The 23,797-nt window shown below is 37.6% G+C and overlaps 1 protein-coding gene across 1 annotated transcript in view; it reads left to right on the top strand.

Annotated features, from left to right (window-relative positions):
- zgc:158398 (uncharacterized protein LOC568894 homolog) overlaps positions 1-23,455 on the top strand; it is a 35,386-nt gene extending 11,931 nt beyond the window's left edge. The window contains exons 2-8 of the mRNA XM_048611423.1: positions 4,355-4,486; positions 8,706-8,882; positions 10,914-11,226; positions 11,772-11,919; positions 13,882-14,044; positions 15,593-15,730; positions 17,147-23,455. Coding sequence (XP_048467380.1) covers positions 8,724-8,882; positions 10,914-11,226; positions 11,772-11,919; positions 13,882-14,044; positions 15,593-15,730; positions 17,147-17,167 — 942 coding nt within the window. The 5' untranslated portion in view covers positions 4,355-4,486; positions 8,706-8,723 and the 3' untranslated portion in view covers positions 17,168-23,455. The remainder of the gene's footprint in view (positions 1-4,354; positions 4,487-8,705; positions 8,883-10,913; positions 11,227-11,771; positions 11,920-13,881; positions 14,045-15,592; positions 15,731-17,146) is intronic.
- Positions 23,456-23,797: the final 342 nt, after the last annotated feature.

Raw genomic sequence — 23,797 nt, 5'->3', positions numbered from 1 at the left:
GAGCTGGGCTGGTTTTGGGATGCGGTAAGGGGAGGGGAGAACAGCAACTCGTATTCCACTTGGGAACCCTACAGCCCAATGGTATCAATGTGGATTTCACAAGCTTCAAAATCTCCCCTCCCACTACCGCATCCCAAAACCAGCCCAGCTCGTCCCCGCCTCCCTAACCTGTCCTTCCTCCCACCTCAAGCCCCACCCCCATCTCCTACCTACTAACCTCATCCCGCCCCTTGACCTGTCCGTCCTCCCTGGACTGACCTATCCCCTCCCTAACTCCCCATCTACACTCACCTTTATTGGTTCCATCCCCGCCTCTTTGACCTGTCTACTCCGCCTATCTTCTCCTCTACCCATCTTCTATCCGCCTCTCCCTATTTATTTCAGAATCCCCTTCCCCTCCCCCATTTCTGAAGAAGGGTCTAGGCCCGAAACGTCAGCCTTCCTGCTCCTCTGATGCTGCTTGGCCTGCTGTGTTCATCCAGCTCTCCACCTTGTTATCTCAGATTCTCCAGCATGTGCAGTTCCTACTATCTCTGATGCAGTTCTGATTTCCCTGCTGTAGGAAGGATGATGGGAAGCTTGAAAAGGTTCAGAAAAGATTTACAAGAATGTTGCTAGAGTTGGAGGGTTTGAGCTATAGGGAGAGGCTGAATAGGCTAGGGCATTTTCCCTGGAGTGTCAGAGACTGAGGGGTGACCTTTATAGAAGTTTATAAAATCATGAGAGGCATGGATAGGGTAAATAGGCAAGATGTTTTCCCTGGGGTGAGGGGTGAGTCCAAAACTAGAGGGCATAGGTTTAAGAGAGGGGAAAGATTTGAAAGGGACCTAAGGGGCAAATTTTTCACGCAGAGGGAGCTGCCAGAGGAAGTGGTGGAGGCTGGTACAATTGCAACTTTTAAAAGGCATCTGGATGTGTATATGAATAGGAAGGGTTTAGAGAGATATGGGCCAAATGCTGGCAAATGAGACTAGATTAATTTAGGATATCTAGTTGGCATGGATGAATTGGACTGAAGGATCTGTTTCTGTGCTGTACATCTCTATGACTCCATGAGAACAGCTAACTCTGAATGAACCGAAAGTTATCTTGGATTTTTGAACATCTAGACACTACTGCTATTTCAATAGTTTGCAAGAAACTAAAGATAATAAGTAGGAACCATTTTTGCAGTCAGTGAATCTTCAATCATGCATGTAACTATATTGAGGGTGGCACAATGGCTCTGGTTATTACAGCTGCCTCACAGTGCCAGGGAATCCAGGTTTGACTCCAGCTTTGGCAACTGCCTGTATGGAATTTACATGTTCTCCTCGCGTCTGTGTGGGTTTCCACCAGGTGCTTCAGTTTCCTCCCACAGTCCAAAAATGTGCAGCTTAGGTAGATTGACCAGGGTAAATTGTCTGTAGTGTCCAGGGCCGTGCAGTTCGGGTTGATCAGCCATAGTACAGTTGGGATTACGGGTAGGGTAGGTGGCTGAGTCTAGGTGGATGGAGGGTTAGTGCAGGCTCAGTGTGCCAAATAGCCTCTTACTGCACTGTTGGGTTCTGATTCTATGATATTAATAATTTAATACATTTGCTGTATTCAAAAACAGTTTCATTCCCGTGAGTATTTGTACTGTGTACTGTACCTTGCACTAAGAAAGGGGATGTTAGAAACAACAGCTGGCATATTCCAGTTGGCTACAGATTCTGAAAGCTTGTATAACTTGTCATCCAGTAATCACAGCTGACGTTGTGGGTGTTTTCTTCTTTTGTGTAAATACATTTTTGTAAGATCTTAGTTCAATGTGGTACATTTCTAATGTGGCTTTTGATATTTATGATGCGCAACTGAAGTCTGTTTTTGAACTTTTTCAAAATAAAGGAGCCTGAAGTGATTTTCATCTTCACGTTATCAAAACAAAAATAAACAGAGAAGGAAAGTACTTTTATTTACATATCCACACAGGTCATGTCTTTTTTAAGAAACTATTTGTCTCGATTGATTTATTCCTGTACAATACTTTTAGTCTAATCTGTTCACCACTGAAATATGAGTCATAGAATTTTGGTTACGTTCAAGCTGATGCTAGAACTTCCAGCTTAGAAGTGAAGTCATATGTGGCCAATTTGTACTTCTTTTGAAAAACTACTTGAGGTCTACTTTTGATATTCAATCAATTCAGGCTGTTGAGCAAACCCAGTTCTGGTGGATAGGTTTAAGAGTTGGACTGAAAGTTGGACAGCCCACTGGGTCAGGTAATGCCTTATGGTCTCCTCACCGTAAATTTCATACTCTACATGGAAACAAATTCAATATATATTTGGCATCTAGTTTACAACTATTTTAAAATGGATACCTAATTCCAAAGTGTCACATTTTATTACAGATGTAAAACAGTATTTGAAATAGAGAGGACTGTTAGCTGAATGTTCTTGTACAGATCAATGGTCTTAAAGACACAGGGCAGGATAGCAACTCAGAATCCCAGTCAAGATCTAGATCAGGGCCTGGCCATAAGTGACCCACAGAGATCATGCTAGTGTGGCTTAATGTTGAGCTGTATCTAATGGCTCTCGTCCTTCTTTTTGTTTGTCCCAAGATCTCTGACAAAAGGTAGTGTGTCCTCATCCTTTTGCTTCTCATGAAAACAGAATTAAAATTAAGAACTCGACGTAGAGATTTTCATGAACTTGGGTCTGAGTATTCTGCAGGAAATATGCTATGAATGTTGTAATGTGTCTCATTGAAATCAATAGAAATAGGATTTGTACCCTAGTAATTTTCTAGAAAGGAAACGGAATTTGCAGTGGAGCTGCAAACACCATAGCTCAGTAGAGGTTGCAGGGGGATAAATGGAACAATACGCTCCAAAGCCTTTATTTGTGGCTATCCGAAGGATGACTGCTGTCTGATTCTCCCTGTGTATATGTGTCTTATCCCAGCAGTTCTACCGAAATAAATGAAGCTCGAGAAACTTTAATCAATATATCTTTCATAACAGAAGCTAGGTTTACGTTATTTCATAGGCCTTCCTTTAGCAATGTACCTTGAGCAGTGAACTATAAATGCCAAAAACAATTGTGGAAGATTCATTGTAACTACATCTTATGATCTTAAAACAGTTTTTATGTTGAATTTAACATCTGCTACTGATGCAGATTTGAGACCTCGTTCCTGTGGAGCTGATGAAAATTTCCGAACGGATTAGGGAGATTCCTAGTTGATGCCCTAAATCAAATGTTTCCATGGTTTATTTTGAAATTGCCTGTGTTTTGTGTAAACCCAGAGCATTGTAAACTGATGATTGTAGCATGTCCCCAAACCTCATGTAAAAGAATCATATTTTGCTCCATTCAGATGCTTGAAAAACAAAGGAAAACTGAATGCTAAAAAAAGTATGAGACATGCCTTAAAAATACCTCTGCACACCTAGAAGAAAAGTTCCAACATTTTAATGCTTTTATTTCAGGAAATGTCAATTTTTTTTAAAAAAATGTTTAAACAGTTTGAACATCATTGAGATAACAACAACATTTATAGTCATTGCAACAATGTTTTTTATTTGCTTTGAGAGTCATTTTATATTCTCTAACTTTCATTACTTTGTACCATCATCCTATTCTGACATCATTAACTTTATCTCTGGAGTTACCAATAGTGATGTCCAACCTGGACTTCAGGGTTAAGTTGTGAGGAGAGATTATTCAAATCCTGATTTACAGCATCCGCAGTTCTTTTGGTTATTATACAAATCTAACCTGTTTTCTCCAGAATTTAGAAGGTTAAGTGGTGATCTGATCAAAGTCTTCAATATATTAACAGGAAAAGACAGGGTAGATAAAGATAAACTATTTACATTGGTTAGAGATCCTAGAACTAAGATTCAGTGTCTGAGAATTAGGATCAGACCATTCAGGAAAGATTTTAAGCGTTTCTATGCACAAAGGGTAGTAAATATTTGGACTCTAATCCACAAACGGCAGTTGATGCTGGATCAGTTGCTCATTTTAAATCTGAAAATTTTTTTTAAATCAAAGGTACTAAGGAATATAGGTCAAAGGCAGGTATATAGAGTTGGGCCACAGATCAACCATGATCTCATTGAATAGTGAAACAGGCTCGAGAGGTTGAATGGCCTACTGTTCCAATGTCATTACTGCAAGTTCACTTATTATGTAACAGCGGTTGATGAATTAAAAATTACTAAAGATGGAAATCTAATGAAAATTACAGCAATATCATAAACCTCAAGGAGAAAGCTGTGTAGTTTGGGTTCTTAGCACTTTGAAACTGGAGCAGTGTTTTATTTTCAATGATGCAGTTTACCATTGTGACTTCTTTTTTTCAATGATTATTTTCTTGCCAGTGCAATGATATTTGATTGTTGACATCTCCTTTGTGAAGATTTCTCAATCTTTGAAGAGGTATCTAATTTAAGACTGGTGGCAAAACATGCAAAGGTATTGTTGATCAGGAAACCAAACTTTGATATCATCAGGTTAGTTCATTCCTAATATTGCTCAATGTTAATGTTTATTTATGCTTGTTTCTGGCATTCAAAAGCTTACTTGTTAATATTACTTATAAACTGGAGAGTTGGATTGGAGTGGGAAGCACCAACAATAATCTAGAAACCACTATCTGTTAGATTTTCTCTTCTCTTCACCAAAATGCATTTGGGTTCAATTAGCACCTTCCGCATCAACACTGAAATTGTGAATTAATTAAGGAAGGCTTTTGGCCTATGTCTTTCACTATCATTTTGTGTAATTGTAATTACCTTGACAGACTGCAGCAGCTGTGTTCAGATTCTCAGGTAGATTATCAAATTTATAAGCTCTTACTGAGTGTATTCTATAATGCAAGCCATAACACGAGTTCTAATAGAAAACATAGCACTTAAGGCCGTAAACCTAACATTGCACATTTAAATTTTGAATCATGCAATATAGGAACTGAAATAGGTTGTTCAGCCCATCAAGTTTGCTGTGGCATATAATGAGATCATAGCCAATCTGATAATCCTCAAATTCACTTTCCTGCCTTTTCCCCATAACCTTTCCTTCTCTTACTGTTTGAAAGTCTATCTAGATCTTGAATATATTTAACAACCCGGCCTCCTGCAGCAGAAGAATTCCACAGATTCACCACCCTCTGCGAAAAGAAATTCCTCATAATCTGTTTAAATGAACAAACCCTTACTGTGAGATTATGTCCTGTGGTTCAAGACTCTCCCAAAATGGGAAGCAACCTCTCAAAACCTATCCTGTCAAGTCCCCTAAGAATCTTGTATGTTTCAATAAGGTTGCCCTTCTTCAAAATTCCCATGAGTTCAAGCCCAACCAATTAACTTCTCCTGTTAAGAAAATCCCAGCAGACCCAGAATCAACCTGGTGAATCTTCTCTGGACTGCCTTCAGTACTAATTCACAATATTCTACATGTGGTCTAACTCATGCCTTGTATGGTTTTAGCAAGATGTCCCTATTTTTATCCTCTATTCCATTGATATACAGGACCTTGAATTGTGTGAAAAAGAGAGAACCAGAGGCACAGATAATATAATTAATGTCCTCACCCAAGAATGTAAATATTTTTGTTATGGGTGCTGCTAGAATGAAGTTTGTTTAATTCATTCATGGAATGTGGGCATTGCTGGCTGGGTCAGTATTTATTGCTGTTGAAAGATAGTGGTGAACTGCTGAAGTCTGACTCTAGGTGTACCCATAGTGCTGTTAAGGAGAGTGTTCAGGGATTTTGACTCAGTAACATTGAAAAAACAGTGATACAGTTCCAATTTAGCATTTGGTTTGAAATGGAGGAATTGTGAAATTAATTGGAGAGCTGAATTGTCTGGGCAGCCAAAGAATATCAGGTGCCAGTTTTGAATTATTAGAGATGAATGTGACTGAAAAATTATTTAAGCAGAGATAACATTGAGAACATTAAAAATGAAGCTATTGTATTTTGAAATTTTCATTGAAAGATGCCAGGAGCATGAAACTTGTATTTTGTGATTCTCCTTGTCCATATGTCTGATGGGTTCTCGAGTGCAGGCGAATTGATAATTTTTGTGGGAAAGGGAGATAAATGTTGCCCTTTGGGTTAAGAAGCTAAAAAGATTGGAAGAGCAGTAAAAAAAAATGTTAGTGGTAGAGACTCTTGCTCTTGGCAATTCACAAGTTATGATATTGTTTCTTAGCAAAAATATTGGAAGAAATTCTAAAGAGATTTAGCAGCAATACTCATTGAATGCTTCATTGTCATGAAGTCACAATGGAATAACGCACACTAAACAAAATATGTGAATGAAAAAAGACTGAAGATCGATGTTGCAGTTTTAAAATAGATAGTGAACAATGGAGTGATCTATAAATTGAGATGGGTACTTAGCAGAAGTCAACTATCTGTTTTATAATGAAAGCGGTATGTTTTAAGTTCCTGGACATGCTGGGAAAAAGTTCCTTAGGACCTTACTATGCAAAGCAAAAAAAGGGAATATAATCTATTGTCATTTTAGTTCTTTTTATTATTGCAGATGTCTCTAAAAATTAAAAAAGGGAGTCTGTTATCATCTAATATAAAAGAATGTCTGAAATCCAGTGGAATGAGGGAACGGTTGATGGGCATAGAGTTAATTGTGTTTAATATGGGGAGCTAGTAATCAGTGGGGTGAGTTTTATACAGTGTGGCTAACAGAAATTAAACTCTGAGATTATAAAAGTGTGAACTTGAGTTCTGTTTAAATAGTTATTTTTTGAAGTATAACAGTCATCATTGTACATGAGGTGGTGACAAATAGTTGGGTGCCATCATCACTGCACGTGTTTAAAAAAAAAAGAACTGCCTTTAGTAATGTTGCCAAAGGACACCATAAAGATGTGAAATGGGGGAGTTGTTAGCAAACATTAGGGGTAAAGGCTTGGCAACTGATCAGATAGAAAAGAATGGAATCAAGTGAATGCGGTCTGCCCAACCGGATGATTTTGGAGAGGCATTCCGAAGAGAATGTTGTGGTCAATTGTGTCAAAGCCTGCAGACAGATTGAGAAGGATAGGAAAGGATAGTTTACCTTTGTTAACATAGTGGATGTCATTTGTGACTTTGAGTTGTTTTGATACTGTGGAAGGGACGGAAATGAGATTGAAGTGATTCACACGTCGACTTATAAGAAATATATGCATGGTTATAGCAGGCAGTAATAGATTCAAGGACTTTGAAGACGGAAAGGAGATCAGTTTGTAGTAGTTTGTAAAGACATGCTGGTAAGGGCATTTTTAAAAAAATATAGGTTAAATAAATTTTTAAATCTTTCTATAGACTTGATGTGTGGCAAAATTCAGGTAAAAGAAGATAAATGTACAAATTTGAATTGCTTAACAGTAGGAATTATAGTAATGGAACTGAATATCAGAAATGCTGGCTGGATTAGATGTTGTACACATTTAGCATCAGGGTGATGTATCATTGCTGTTGCAGTAGCATGCAAAGCAATGAAGTGTAAGTTGCTATTTGTACTTTTCAGATTCAATCAATGTTGATTTTTTTCCAGTGGAAACACTTGTACTTTCACAGTGAAGTACACAGATCTGGTTTTCTTGTCAACGGAAGGCTATCTGTGCTTCAGACCAAACAGCACTGACCCAGGTGCAGTGGGTATAACGGTTATATGAGTTACAGGGAAGTTGGTCTAATGAGATCTGTTTGTGGTTGGGTTATTTTTCTTCCATCATTCTACAGCTGAGGTAGTAGCCATGACTGAGAAAAGCACAAAAAAGAAAAGTAACTAATAAACTAAGCAATAATTTTTTTCTGTTTACAATCACATCATCATCACTGCCCCTCTCCAATCAAAAACTGCAGCACTGGCTGAGAAGTGTGTTGTTGCCTGACTTGGGAGCTTTTTTACAAATTTGTTCAGGATACCTGACTGAAATTAGCCTGTTATGTTGTCTGCCAGATACATCAGCTAATCTTCAGTATTGTTAAGAGCCTTGACCTCTTCAAAAATTGACATCTGCTTAAATTCTATTCCTTTAACATACCACTTCTTAAATATTAAAATATCCCAGAATATTGAAATATGTTATGCTTTCTCCCAAACATTCTGGAGTGAAGTCAAGCAAAGAACCTACATTAGACAGTTTTCAGACCTTTTCTGTTAAGTACAGGTGCATGGACATTTTATCGAGATAGCAGTAATATGTGATTTTTCCAAATACGTTTGAAAAACTTCCTGATATGGCAAAAGAACCACAAACCATCAAAACAGAAGTTAGCATGTTTGGAGCTTGGATTGGGCATATTGAGAGAGAGTTGAATTTTACTTCATGGGTGGACTATTGATGCAGGTTACTGGATTTGAACAGATTGTGCTGAGAGCAGTGGGAAGCCAGTCTATGGTTGTCATCCCAAGGTCCAGAAAATATTCTACTGTCTGCAGTGCCAATGGGAGGTGACCTAATCTGAAATTAGACACTGCTCCAAAAGCAAAATTAAACAGTTAGTGAATTTCATATTCTGCCAGCTCCAGTATGCTGTAGTCTTTGATATGAGATCATTTGTTCAGTTGGTGAACAGTCTGTGAACTTGAACACCATTTAGCAAATGAACTAGAAAAGATATACTCATGTTTTATGTAAATGCTGTTGTTATATGTACAGATGTTGCCAGCATTGACTCATCTGGTTCAATGTGCTTAAACTGTTTTTAATCTAGTTGTAACCAGCTGTCACCATGGTATCATGGCATCTGTTGGAGAATGTGAAGTATTTTGTTCTCCACCGACCACCAATGATTTTATTTATTTTGAGCATCAGCTCTTTAGGCATCGCTTTCTTCAGTCTTGGGATCTACATTCAGTCACATGAAGTCTCCAATCCTGATGTGCCTCAGGTAATTGCAATGATGAAACAAATTATAACTAGTAAAGCAGAGCCCCATGGCCAAATTTCTCCTCTCGGCCTACATGGAGTTCATGGGGTAAATGAGAATGTAAAATTGTTGAAGTACATCATCAGCTTTCCTTTTGCACTTGCACCTGCAATTGGACATTTTGGGAGCTGCATTGTTGCAATTAACATAACTCTTGTTTGTTATAGCCTGTGCCCTGTATGTTACTAATGAAAGTTACTGAAGTTTTATTTTCTTAACCCCCCTGAAGACGATCCCTGGCCTGTGCTAAATTAGTTCGTATGAGCTATGATAACAAGACCACAACTACAATTGGCCTCTATGTAAGCCAAGGATCAGTGGTCGTAGTTGTATCTCATAGTCTTGGATTACATCCCCAACCGTGTAATCTCTTCTGCCCCTTCAAATTTCCAGATATGATGTTTAAATAGAGACTTGTGTGCTCTGTCAAGTGGATGTGAAAGATGCAATGATGAGCAGGGCTGCCCTTGCCATAATGACTTAATGACTACATTTGCTCTGCCAGCATTAAAATCTTAGCACCATCAGGAATAGACCACTCCAGTACTGTGTGTTTACTTCGATAAACAACTGCTGTGTTTGTTGACAAAAGAGGTAGTGACAGAGCAGTAATGTCCACTGTAATAGTATACTAGAGACCCATGTTCTGGATACGTGGGTTTGAATCCCATCCTGTCAGATGATGAATTTTGAATTTAATAAAAACCTGCCTAATGGCAATCGTGTCGATTGTTGTAAATACCCATCTGATTCACTGATATTCTTTAGGGAAAGAAACAAAAGCCTTCCTGATCTGGCCTACGTGTGACTTCAGACCCTAATGTGGTTGACTCTGAACTGCTGGATGGGCAATAAATGGTGGCCTAGCCAATAATGCCCACATCCATGAACAAATGTTTGAAAACAGGATTACACTGTAAAAGTGCTTCATTGTGTTTCATCAAATTTGCATTTATGTAGCATTTTTCACATCTGTGAAGCATTTTGAGACTTCCTGAGGATGTGAAAGGTATATAAATCCAGCATAAGCTTTTCAATTTCCCTTCGATAAATTAGGTCTGGTTCCAATTTCTAAATACTTTTAAATAAGACTATTGGATAGCATGTCCGTGTAGATGTTGGGATGAGGACAGGACTGAACTTGGCTCTGCTGCCCTTCATGAAAATCTTTTGTGATGCTTACTGTTTAATCAAAGCATGAAGGATAATGTCTTGATGAGTTTCAGGCGGACTGATGGTGCAACACAGCTACACACAGAAAAATTGTGCCTTCAGAAAATGGAGACAGGAAGGACTTCTTGACCTATCAATCTTTTGTCTCCCCCTACTGCCTTGCAACTTTCTTCATGACTGGAGACCACTGATTTGTGCTGGAGTGTGGCTTCATAGGAGCTGACAGTCCTCTGCAAGCCAGCCTTTCTTCCCATACTTCATATGTGATCTGTAGTGGTGATGGCTAGCAATCTAGTCAACTAAGACCCCTGCAACTGAAATCATAGCATGCAGCATAATCACAGGATAATGATGAGAATTGGGAGCCGAAACTTAATGTTCTAGGGAAGAAGGAGGTTAGATCAATTATGGCACTTCACCTAGCTACGATCAACATAGTGTAGCTCAGTGAAGAAATCTGGAACATTCCAGTATCACTTAGTGCCATAAACAGCTAAAGTGGTATGGGAGAGAGATCGTCTAGGATTTGTGTTCTTGATCACATTCCCATTGCTATCTAGTGACATGCCTGAATTGTTTACATATGGTAGACACAATTTTGATTGTGAAAACCTAGTTAATTTTGGGACAACATTTGTCTCAACTGGCATAAACAATTGCCCTATGAGTGATTCATCAAGGCTGAGATATCATACCAGAACTTCACTCAGTATGTTGAGAGGCTGAGGGAGGAAGCAGCTTAAGATTTGATGTTGGTGAGAAGCACTAATTTTTAAATGAGAAGTCCTAAGTAAATCTATTTGTTATTTTTTGATGTAGACATGGAATGCAGTTCTGCAATCTCTCAGTAAACTAGAATTCTGTCGGCCTGAAAATGAAAGCCTGTGGCAGACTAGCACAGAACCTCTACCTTTTGGACGGGGTTCTGTAAGAAGACGACCAGACCCAGATCCTTTAGCTCATACAACAACAAGACAATCCGTAACCACTATTGCTTTTACCCGAGACACATCAGAGAGTGTATCTCTACTACTGCCGATCACCTATAATTCAAAGGAACCATTAAAAAGATTTTCTAGTGACATAACTCGTCTCCATGCTGTGGTAAATGGAAACCTGCTGGGGCTGGAAGGTAAGTGTTAAATGTACAGTGGCAGTCTCTACTGAACCAACAACCTAGGGCAACTATAATTTTGTGCTTCTGCATTATTTTAATTGATAGAAAATCTCAGGCTGTTGATTAAAACTAGGATAAATGCGCATTTTCTTTTTGTCAAAGCTTTTGATAACTTCTAATAGCTCCTTACTTTGGATCAGTCTCCATTGTAAAAAAGGATATGACTTTATAGAGGGCACACCGTAATACAAGTAGTAGGTTACAATTGCTTCCTCTGTACACAGTCTACCCTCTACCCTAATTAATTTTTGTGTTATCTATAAATTTGACTAATTTACATTTGTTCTCTTAAATCTATGTCCTGTAAATTGTGGATCTTCTATCCAGTTCTGCATAAAAACCCAAAAAGGCTAGAAAATATGACATTGTGGTAACTAAAATCACTGTTCTATTTATTGTGTCCAACCCTTCCCCTCACTAAAGTTTTAAGCAGTTTTTAATTAGAAGCTATTGGCATTGTTTTTGACCGCTTGTTTACTGCCAGTTTCTTTCTGTTTCAGATTCTAAAGCAAAGGAGGTTATTAATATCATGTTGATTTCACCATGGCCACCTGAACATTACCTTTCACAAATAAACTCCACAAATAACATGAGTACCCTTACATGCATCACAATGTCTGCATCTGCACATGTACTTCCCCAGGCGAGGTCAGTGAAAAGTGACTTGAGAGAAGTCTGTCTTTTGTTTTTATTTGCTTTTTGGTTCAGTCAGAAATTTGAAGATTTCCCACTCTTTTCTCAGAAACTTTATATTATACATTATTGAACTAATGCATTAAAAAGCTGAGCAACTTGCAATAACTGAAAGTGAGGGATCGGGGAGCATGGATACAAATCTGTGTTAGGTATGACACTTTAGAAATATCGTATAATTTATTATTGATGAACATCTGTTGCAAATACACCCACCGTACATTTAACTAGGTTTCCATTACTATATTGATATGTCTGAAAAATGTATGAGCAAGACTGACTGTAATAGTCAGGAGAGTAGATGAAAACAGTGAGGTTGTATTCAAGAAAACAGTGGTGATAATTATAGATGAATGCCAATTTGACATATGGATGCCAGATGAGTAGAGTCCTAACCTGTTTAGCCTTTGCTCGTAAGACAATCCATCCATACCAGGAATCAACCCATTAAACTTCTCTGAATTGCCTCCAATGAAACGATGTCTTTCCTTAAACAAGGGGACCAATCTGCTCTCACTACTCCAGATGTCATCGCACCAACGCCTTGTACAGTCGCAGTTAGACTTCTCTACTCTTATACTCCAAACCCCTTGAAATAAGGGCCAACATTACAAAAGCCTTCCTGATCACCTGCTGCATCTGTATGCTAGAATTCTGTGTTTCATGCACAAGTATCCCCAATCCTGTTTGAGTTGTGGCTTTCTGCAGTTTTTCTCCATTCCTGTTTGTTTCCCGCAAAGAACTCTGTAATTCTTGCCAGGACTCTGTAATTCATGGCAGGACTGCTGTTATTCTGACCATATGGATGAAAAATTTAGCTCACCATTCTTAGCATATACAACTCTAGCTTATTTCAGGATGTTGCTCTGTAATATCAAACACATTGAATATACATATGGCAGCATTACCATGATCTCTTCCAGGTCCCATTCACTGTCCTTGTCATCACAGCCATGTCATCAATTGATGTTGGTTCATGTGGAATATCATGGTCAAAGGGATTAAAATCAAACCTGCCAAGTCCTTCAGCCGACTCCTTGATGCTGACAGAGGGTGGATAGAAATTGAATTTAGTGCACAAGTGCTCCTTGGCCTGCTCTATCTCTCTTTCTCCCTTCTCTTTTCTCTGTATCTTGCCCCACCCCACCAAAAAAGATAATTGTCAAAGTTGATGCTATTCAGTGTGTCTATAAATTTGCAACTGTACATTCTGAAAAACAGAAGTCCTTTACTAAGCTCGTAGGAACTGCAGATGCTGGAGAAGGTCATTTTCTGAAGAAGGGTCTCGACCCGAAACGTCAGCTTTCCTGCTCCTCTGATGCTGCTTGGCCTGCTGTGTTCATCCAGCTCTACACCTTGTTATCTCCTTTACTAAGCTACTGTCTTACCCTCAGCAGCTCCAACCATCTTGTGTACAATGTCCATGTTTGTGATGAGGTTAATTAATTTCCTTTTTCTAATCCCTTTTACAGCTGCAATCAGTGCGAAGTAGTTTAACAGGTCTCTGATGACTGGGATCTTGTAATTTGGATGTTTATTGCATGTTGATCTAATGCAAACTGTTGAATTGAATAACTGAGTCTGCCCAAAATAACCAGTGCACTTAATATGGTATTTTTGTACTTCTGTAATTGCTATCTTTGAGAATGGCAAAGGGATGATAGAAATAATTGACCAGAGTAGATGATATAAATGATAGAAACTGTCTGTACCGATTGCGAACAGGTTTTTTCTTTGCAAATAATACTACATCATTATTTAATATTGCACTTTTAAGTGATGTACTCTGTGAGAAATTTTACAATCTCAGCCATCATTCTAGCTTTCTGTTTTGCTTTATGCCATGTGGTATCTTGTTTGGTAAAACTCATCCTTGTTGATGAAATTTTATTCATTTTCATCTTTTGTTTCTGTCAGATACTTTCCCTCCTGTAACTTAGAAAATTTCACAGATGCATTATTGTATCAGAATACACTAGCAAAGAATTCAGAGAAGACACCTTCACAAGGTCACACTTCTGCTCAGTGCTACAAGGCACAGTATAAACCTGAACCTAAATTTACCATTGTGCTGTCAAAGGTAAGAGTTAGAAATAGAAAAATCTACCTCCATCTATTTTGGTTATCACCAATTTGCTAAAGTATGTTATAATATAACAAACCTTACCTATGTTATTTTGTATGTAAATCAGTCACTTCTTTGCAAAATGACCCATGCATCAAATTTCTGATTCATCATGACAAAAGAGCAAAGTGTAGTATAGCAGCTGGGTTCTTGCTCACAGAGAAGGTGGAGGGGAATCAGAAATTTAAGTCTACTGCAGATCTTCTTATGAACAGAGGTCCATGAACCATGTCAGAAGATGGTGCAGGACTCAAGAAACTAAAGACAGAAAAAAAATTACAGGTGTAAGTTTGGAAAGTTTTTTTTTTAAAGGAATGTATTTATTATATGTGATCCTTTAAATAACGTCTCAATGTATTGAATTGTATTAACTTATGCAAGCTCCATGTGTAGATGTTTAGTGAAAATGTCTTGCAGATTATTTGCTGAGAGTAACTGGTACAATCACTGTAGGTTTTTAGGGTGTCAATGAGGAAGTTGGGTGCTTTTTTCTACCTATCCCATATAGATGTAGAGGGCCCAGACATCTGTGGGACAATATGGCCGGTGAATATGTCAAGTAATTCTGACCTTGACCTCTGCCACAACTTAATTTCACAAGTTGGTCCTGTAATCTGCAATCCTTCAGTTATGTATAGCACATCTGCAGTGCCCAAATGAAGAAATCAGAAAATCAGGATGAAGAAATGGCTAGTGTTTTTGAGCTTTGCAATGCTTTCCTCCAGTGCCTTAGTAAGGGATGGATGAAGGATATTTCCTTGCGACCACCTGGCAGATTTGGGGTTAGACTGAGTCCCAGTCTAATTATCATCTGTCTAGTATACTGGCAGCAAAGTGTGGTGGAATTTCATTAGAATCATCGTTGATTGTCGCGTCAGTGTTTACTGGTGGCTACAATTCCAGTTTTGAACATAATAGCATTTAAACATTAAGTTTGGTAGATCATATTAAATATGTTTCAGATATATTTGAATTATTTCAGGTTGAGGGCTTTAGAAAGTGATACTTTCATTATTTAAGAGATAGTAGGAACTGCCGATGCTGGAGATTCTGAGACAACAAGGTGTAGAGCTGGATGAACACAGCAGGCCAGGCAGCATCAGAGGAGGGTCCAGACCCGAAACGTCAGCGTGCCTGGCCTGCTGTGTTCATCCAGCTCTACACCTTGTTATCTCACTTTCATTAATAAACTATTTTTTGCCATTCTTTCCCTGTCTTTCCTGCTGAATGGTGATTCTTCATGTTGAGATTCTTGCCCAATCACCAGCTGGTATCTTAACCAGTTGACCACTCTCATGAATTACAACAGAAATTTGTCTTTCCCCTTTCAAATCCAGGGACATTTAAAAAAAATTGTATCACTGCAATGATTTTAGTTGAGGCTGCAACCTTCTACTGTCTGAGTTACTTCTAAACTGACTGGTTTCTTTATCCATCAAGGAGCGGAGACAGATTAATTCACATTGCCATTTATATTTTGTGATTTTTCTTTTCTCTCTGTAGGAGGACCGTATTCTTTGCAGTCAGCACTTACTGAAGTCCAGTTACATTTTGCTTCTGCTTGCTCTTGTTGTCTTCTGTTTACGTGTAGCATGTGGCCGAAGAAAGAAAAAGAGGCACAAGACAATGAACTTACACAAGGTAATTAGGCTCATTTGAGAAAACTTGACTCTGCCAATAAAATAGATATTATTAGTTTACGACTTCATGCGAGATGGTCATCATCTATGCTGTGGATATAGTTGGAAAGAAATTAGGACTTTTTTTTGGTCCAGAATGAGGATTGCAGTAGCATTTGCGAGTGGTTTGTTGGGAAAATGTACTTGGACTTCAGTGAACACCTGAGAAATAGCAGTGTGTTAATGAAGCTGAGCATGGAGACTACAAAGTTTCCATGTTAAAATGGGTTAATTTGGAAAAATGTGAGCAACAATAGGATCATAGAACCAGCACTTCAAATGGAACAGAACCAGGGTATTTTGTCAATTTTCAGTCAGTTTTGGTTTTTGGATATCCTGAATTTTCTTTTTTGCAAATCTGTGATCTTTAGAGTGATTAAGAATGATTCACCAATAAATATACAAATTTTAATTAGAAAAGACATTCCTTGGGGCTGATTTTTTTTAAACCCTTTTCATGCATCTCACCAATCTCGTACTTTTTGGGGTCATTATGTTGGAAATATGATTCTCTCTGATCATAAAACAATTTAATACAGTTTTGACTCACTAAGCCATTGTCTTCCTTTTAAAAGTGTGGATATTCCTGATGCAGTAAGTTAAGGTCCAAACTCGAATGTGACTCTCCAATGAGAATAGCTTTTAATTTGTTTGGTAAAAGTTGTTCCAAATAATTGATGTTACCAAAGTATTTTACAAACGTATGTTTAGTTATGATGCATCATTGGCTTCTTGAAACAGGAATTTTGCAGTATACAAATTGTATTATTTTGTTGTTTAGAATTTAAACAGTTTTGTACATGTTAAAGATTTTACTGATATTGTATTTCCATGTGATTGTTTATCATTTCCAACTTAGAAATACCTGCATATAGATTTGTTCATCTGTACAGATAGCAAGTAATAACAAAGGAAAGTGCAAGAAACATACAGCTATAGTGCTGTTTGTGGATGGACACATTTGAAGGAATTGATACAAGAAACATCTACATGGTGCTACAAAAGAAAATCTTAATGTCCCTGTGGTTTCAGCACATTGCTAAGACCCATACAATACAAGGTTGCAGCTTCATTTCATAGTCTATGCCGCATTTACTGAGTTCACTGAAGTGGATAAGGGTGTTGTATTTGTTCTCTGCATCTTTTACTCCTAATTACAATCCTTGATCCCTGCTGAATATGCAGATGGAAGAGGTTAGAATTGCCTTTATCTGTTTTTGACACTGAATGTGTGCAGGTTTTAAAGTGAAGAATGTCCAAGATCGGAGGATGACTAAACCATTAGAACTACATTTCCATGAGTTGCTATATTTGGGAGAAGAAGAAAATATGCAAGATGTTCATGAGTATTTACTGTGTTTCTTTGTTTTTGTTCTAGGCTCACCTTCTAGAAATGTGATGTAGTCCAAATTCTCATTTGTTGAGAGTAGAAATATATGGATTACTTTGGACGATGGGAATATATCTAACTTAATACTGTTGCAAATTTTCCAAAACGAAGTACTGTAGTAAATTTGTGCTGTTCTCCTTAAAAATAGTTTTTTGAAACCCTTGGATTTGCCTTTAATACAATTTCATTGGTTGTGATTGTGGCGGTGGTAATAATACCTGAAACATTTGAATTGTATACATCTACCAAACTGCACCCACCACCCACCTCCCACCGCCCCACCCCCCCTCCCCCTGCTACCCCACACTTCAAAAGTGTCTTACAATTTAAAGATTTTGATTAAACTAGGTTATAATAGCTTATTTATAAAATGTTTTGTAAACTGTGATTTTGCTACTTTATGTTTTATATTTCATTAAATATTTACCTTCATTGTGGTGATTGTTAATTTGTTAATATGCCCTGTGTGCTTTGAACGTTGTTAAGCTATTGTCATGAAGGAACACAACTGTTAAATGTCCTGATGGTATTTTTTGCAAATACTGTTGTGAGTTTCACATGGGGTTATTATCTGCAATCTGTGCTTGCCATGTATGTGGAGATTTGTACCTTCATTTTCTCCATGTTGCATCTCTTGTGAATTTCCTAGTGTCCTTTCAGAATTGTCATGGTCTTGGATAGGAAACTGTTACGGAGTTTAAAAACAATGCGTGCATGTCCTAATGATAGGGTAAATGTACTCAAATGAAGTTTTAATAATATTGATGAGGCGATTTCTAAAATGTGCTAAGACCCAGCAATTAAACAACAATGGCTTGTACGTACCAAATTTATTGATACAGTAAGAATCTTTTAAAAAACAAATGCTTTTGTTTGTTTTGCTCTGATGTCTTCAAATTTACAAGGTGCCCAATCATTTCTGAAACACACTGGTTATTTGAAGTTAGACACATTAAGCCACTGTTTGGACATTGTACAACCGTTTCTTCTTGTAACAAATTCGTGGTGGTGGTTCTATATTTTTATGTTTGTATTTGTGTGAACTGATAAAAGAAATTTCAGATAATTACTGAGATCTGATTATAGAATTTGCACTTTGTCAGTTCTTTTCTTTCACCAAATTAACATTTTTATATTTTCCTTTTTTACATTTTCCCTCCTACTTTAATGTTTTATTGCCCCTAAATGCTACAAGCCATGGTTAACATTCTTGGCATAAATGCTCAGACTCTGATGTAATAGTATAGCATTGAAACTAGATTTGATATTAGGGTATTGTTTGTGTACTTGTTGTTCTAAAGGTTAATGTTCAACTGATGTAAATCTTATTAAGGAAGGGAGATTGGAAGCTAATATTGAAGTTGATTTGTTTCTGAAAGGCTTGTGATAGCCAAGACCTATAATGGAAGAACCTCTGATAATTGAGGACAGCAAAAATTTAGAAATAAAGGCTTTTAATCCTTGAGAGTGCTATTGATGAATAGGCTATAGGAACACCAATGAAAGCTTTATCAAAAGCACTTACATTTAATCAAAATATTTTTTATCTTTAGAATAAAGTGCTGATTGTCTACTGAAATTATTCTTGCAGCCAGTAAATATTTTTAACCTCCCAAATTGGCAGTGAAAAAAAGAGAGCACAAATGTTTGACAAAACAGTTAGAGAGAGAACAAAGGTTGTCACAAGCAGAATTGATTCATGTTATATTTTTAAAAATTTGTTATAAAGGACTAAAAATATCTACTTCTGGTACCTGGGTATATTTATGACTATACTAGAGTTTATTTCAATTCACTGTTGAAACTGGAAAGGGCTGATTTCAGGAAATTTGGGACTGGATTTTTTTATATCACATAATGGGCTTTAAGATCTCTTGGCAAGCAGCTAATGCTGCCTCATGTTCAGTCTTAAATTTTAACTCGTTATGCATACCTTAAGACAATATATTCTAGCAGCCTAGTGGAACTGTATGTTTTTTTTTAAAACAGTGAACTAGTAATATTTACATATGAGGATTAGAGTGGTTCTTAACTTAGTTTCCGTGAACAATAATTGATGCGGTCTTTAAAATGAGACTCGCTCTTCTCTCTTTCTGTGGTTTTATTGGAAACGTAGACATCTTCTGACCAAGAAAGCTTCAAATTTTTGTTAGTACTGCACTTTGCACGATATCTGGAGATTAGTTTAAGTAGTTTGTGTTCACTTTTCATTTTAGTGAAGGAATGTACCTAACCTTTTACTAATTTATAATGTTGAATGCAGTGACCAAAATATTAAATTACAGTCTGAAGGTTTGATCCACAGTTTGAGCAGAATTGGTTTAACTTGCCAGAATAGAAGTCAAGGTGCTGTTATTAGTCTTGGAGGGACCTGTGTTGGAAGAAGTAAGCAGGTACACAGCAGGTAATTAAATAAGCTTATATAATATTAATGTTTATTGCGAGGGGAATTAAAGACAGAAGTTATGCTTCAGTTACGCAAGGCATACTGGTTAGACCATATCTGGAGTACTGTGTACATGATTAGTTTCCTTAACTAAGGAGGGATGAAATGCATTGGAATTGGTTCAGAGAAGGTTTACAAGACTAATACCTGGAATTGGCAAGTTGTTACAGAAGGAAAAGTTGGACACCCTAAGCTGTTTCCTCTTGAGGTAAGATCTAGAACTAGGGTTTACCATTTAAAAGGAAAGGGTCACTCATTTAAGACACAGGAATTTTTTTTCAAGCATGTTGTACATTTTCAAGACTCTCATTCTGTAAAAGCAGTGGAAGTCAAATCTTTCAATATTTTTAAGGTAGAGGTAAATAGATTCTTGGTAAACAAGGTGGTGAAAAGTTATCAGAAGTAGATGGGAATATAGAGTTGAGATTGCAATCAGATCAACCATGGTCTTGTTAAATGGTGGTGCAGCCTTGAGAGATGAAATGGCCTACTCCTGTTCCAAATTGGTATATTTATGTACATTACTAAGAAGAACACTGGAACAGGAGTAGCCCATTCAGCCCATTGAGTCTGCCCCCTCATTTAATGCGATCATGATTGATCAAAATTTCAATGCTTTTTACTCACCCTATCCTTATAACTCTGTACACCACTGGTACTCAGAAATTTATCAGTCTGTACCATAATCGTTCTCAAAGACTAAATCTCCAGAGCCCACTGTGGTAGTGAATTCCAAAGGTTCACAACTCTGAGTAAAATTCTTCTCATCCTAAGTTGTGTCCCCTAGTTCTAGACTCCTGAACCAGGGGAAACATCTTGCCTGTCTATCCCTTTAAGTATTTTGTAGTTTCAATGGGATCATCTCTTATTCTTCGAATCTCCAGAAAACACAAGTTCAGTTTGCAAAATCTACCTTAGGACTGTCCAGCCATCCCAGAAACGAGTCTGATGAACCTTTGTTGCACTTCCTCTACGGTAGTTGTATCTTAAGATAAGGAGACCAAAAGTGCACACAGTACACCAGGTGTAGTCTAATCAAGCTCCTGTCAATTAATTTAAGATTTTTCTTTATTCCTGTAGTCAAATCCTCTTGCAATAAAAGCTAACATTCCATTAGACTTTCTAATAACCTGATGCACCTACATTTTAGCTTTCAGTGACTTAGTGATACGTAGTTCCTTTTATACATCTATTCTTATCAGCCTCTGAGCATTTAAGAAATGCTCTATGTCTGTTTCTCTTAGCAAAGTGGATAATCTTACATTTTTCCACATTTTATATTCCATCTGCCATGTTGTTGCCCATTCACTAAGCCTGTCCAAAGTTTCGTGAAGTCGCTTTACACCATCCTCTCAGCACACATTCCAATTTAGCTTTGTATCATCTGCAAATAAGTCATTCACGTATATTGTGAACAGCTGGGTCTCAAATTCTGATCCTTGTGATATCCGACCAGTTGCAGCCTGCTAATACGAGAATTACCCATTTATTCTTACTCTCCATTTTCCATGTTAGCCAATCCTTACGCCATGCTAGTACACTGTCTCCTAACCCATGTGCTTTAATTTTCCAAACTGGCCTCCTCTGGGGGAATTTATCAATCTTTCTGAATATCTAAGTGCGCATCCATCCATTAGCTCTCCTTTATCAATTTTGTTAGTAACATCTTTAAAAATAAACTACACCAAGTTCATTAAACATGATTTCTCATTCGCAAATTGATGCTGACTTTGCCAATCAGATCATTATTAAACAAGTGTCAATATATCCCATCCTTTTTTAATAATTCTAACATTTTCCTTATTACTGGTGTAAGACTAACAGGTCTGTAGTTCCCTTTTTTTCCCTTTCTTGCTCCCTTATAGTGGAGTGACATTTGCTACCTTCCAATCCACAAGCATCATTCCAAATCTATAGAATTGTGGAATATAGTCACTAAGGTATCATCTATCTCAGTAGTCACTAACTGCAATATTCTGGAAAGAAGACCATCAACTTTCAGGCCGATCAATTTCTTTCAACTCCTCATTCTCCCTAGCCACTTGGACCTCTCCTTCATGGAGATTTATTAGATTTTCCTCAGTGAAAACAGATACAAAATAATCATTTAGCTTCTGTGCCATTTCTCTCTTCCCATTATAACACCAAAGAAATAGGAATAAGAGAAGGCTATTTGGTCCTTCAATCCTGCTCCACATTCAATTGTTCATGGCTGATTCAACATTCCTCATGTCTACTTTCCTGCATTTTCCCTGTAACCCTTGATTTTCCCCACTGATTAAGAATCTATCTCAAAAAAACCAAACAACTGTGGATTCTGGAAATCAGAAACAATAATAGAAATCGCTGGAAGGACCCATTAGGTCTGGCAGCATCTGTGGAGAAAAAGTAGAGTTAATGTTTTCAGATCCAGTGACCCTTTTTCAGTTCTGAAGATCTTATCCAGAGCCCAAACATACATTACACGTGAAGCAGCGCTTTACCTGCTCTGCAATCTAGTCTACTGCATTCACTGCTCGTAATGTGGTCATGTATACATTGGCGAAACGAAGCATAGACTGGGTGCACTTCGCAGAACACCTACATTCTGTCTCCCAAAAAAAACCCTGAGCTTCCAGCTGCTGTCAATTTCAACACATCATCTCGTTCCGTGGCCATCATCTCTGTCTCAGGCTTGCTACGGTGCTCCAGCGAAGCTCAGTGCAAGCTGGAAGAACAACATCTCATTTTCTGCTTGAGATCTCTACAGCTTTCTGGATTCAATATCAAGTTTGATAATTTTAGGATTTGAGGGACCTTCTCCCATGTCCTTATCCCAAACCCCACACACCAGGCCTTGTTATCACATGGTCTGCTATTACACACAGCCCATTGTTAGCCACTAATAGTACCCATTAGTAGTTATTCATTCTGCTGGGCTGACTATTATCCACTCCTTTCTGTCCAAATATTCTTCTATCTCTTTGGGTTCTATCTCCACCTAACATTTACTCCTTACCATCTCTCCCCACCCTACCTTCTCATTAAAAAAAAACATTTTCCTAGCTATCATCAGTTTGAAGAAGGGTCACTGGACCTGAAACATTAACTCTGATTTCTCTCCGCAAATGCTGCAGTCCTGCTGAGTTTTTCTGGAAGTTTCTGATTTCCAGCATTTGCAATTTTTTTTTTTAAAATGTGAACCACTGGTGCCTGTAAATGGTCACAATTTTGAAATGTGCAAATATTTATTTGTTGCTCTCATGTACAGTCTGCTGTGTGGCTGAGTCTTAAACCCTTGTAAATTTTCTTGGCAACAGGGCCTGTAATGCTTGTTTGATCCCACATGTGGATTTAAGGTGGGTATACCCCTGAACATGTCTGTCTTGGCCAGAAAATTGAGATCCACTCCAAATTCAAAAATGGCTCTGCATTTATTAGCTGCAAGTTCCACTCCTAAACATAAATTTATTAGCTGATAAGTGAGGGAGTCAATTTATGTATGAAGTATAGGCGTAAATATACAGTTTGTTTTCAAAACGTGTCATCTTATAAATTAGGTCAACTTATGTGCTATGATCTATTGTCAGTAGTTGATATTTGTAGTCTCCTAATTACAAAAACATAGTTTTCTCGTGAATGTGATAATATGTTGGTGCCCTAATTAAAGAATTGATTGAATGAAGTCATTTGTATACTAAAATAATTAATGCCAAACAAATGAACTGCATATCTTTAAAACTTGTTGACTTGATTTAAAACTGTCTTCAGCAGACAGATACCAATTGAGATCTAAGACACTGTACGTTGAGGTCTGATGGTTGTAACACTTGCTTGATACAAAGTTCTGATAAAAATAATTTGTCCATCAACTCCTTTATGAATTATTGCAGTGAGTTCTTCCTAATCTTGGCTGTAAATGGATTTCGCAATGTTGTATGACTGATCATTTGAAATTAGTCTATGTACTTTCTGGGCTGATGCTTAAAGGAAAACTGTAATTGTAAAACAGTTGCATAAAATTAATATTTAAGAAGGTGATGTAATAAAAATGAAACATTAATTAGTCACCAGAAAAATAGCAGTTCCTGTAAAACGCCATCGATGAAATAGAACATAAAACAATAGCTATCAATGCTTCAGAAAGTGCCAGGTTTAATGTTTTCCTTTGAAACGCTGCCCTGCTGAACACTGTCAACACAATCTCTCTTCAT

Source organism: Rhincodon typus, chromosome 24 (genome assembly GCF_021869965.1).
Source record: "Rhincodon typus isolate 14 chromosome 24, sRhiTyp1.1, whole genome shotgun sequence".
NCBI lineage: Eukaryota > Metazoa > Chordata > Chondrichthyes > Orectolobiformes > Rhincodontidae > Rhincodon > Rhincodon typus.
The sequence above is the reverse complement of the archived record's forward strand: the minus strand, read 5'-3'. Positions and strand labels throughout refer to the sequence as shown.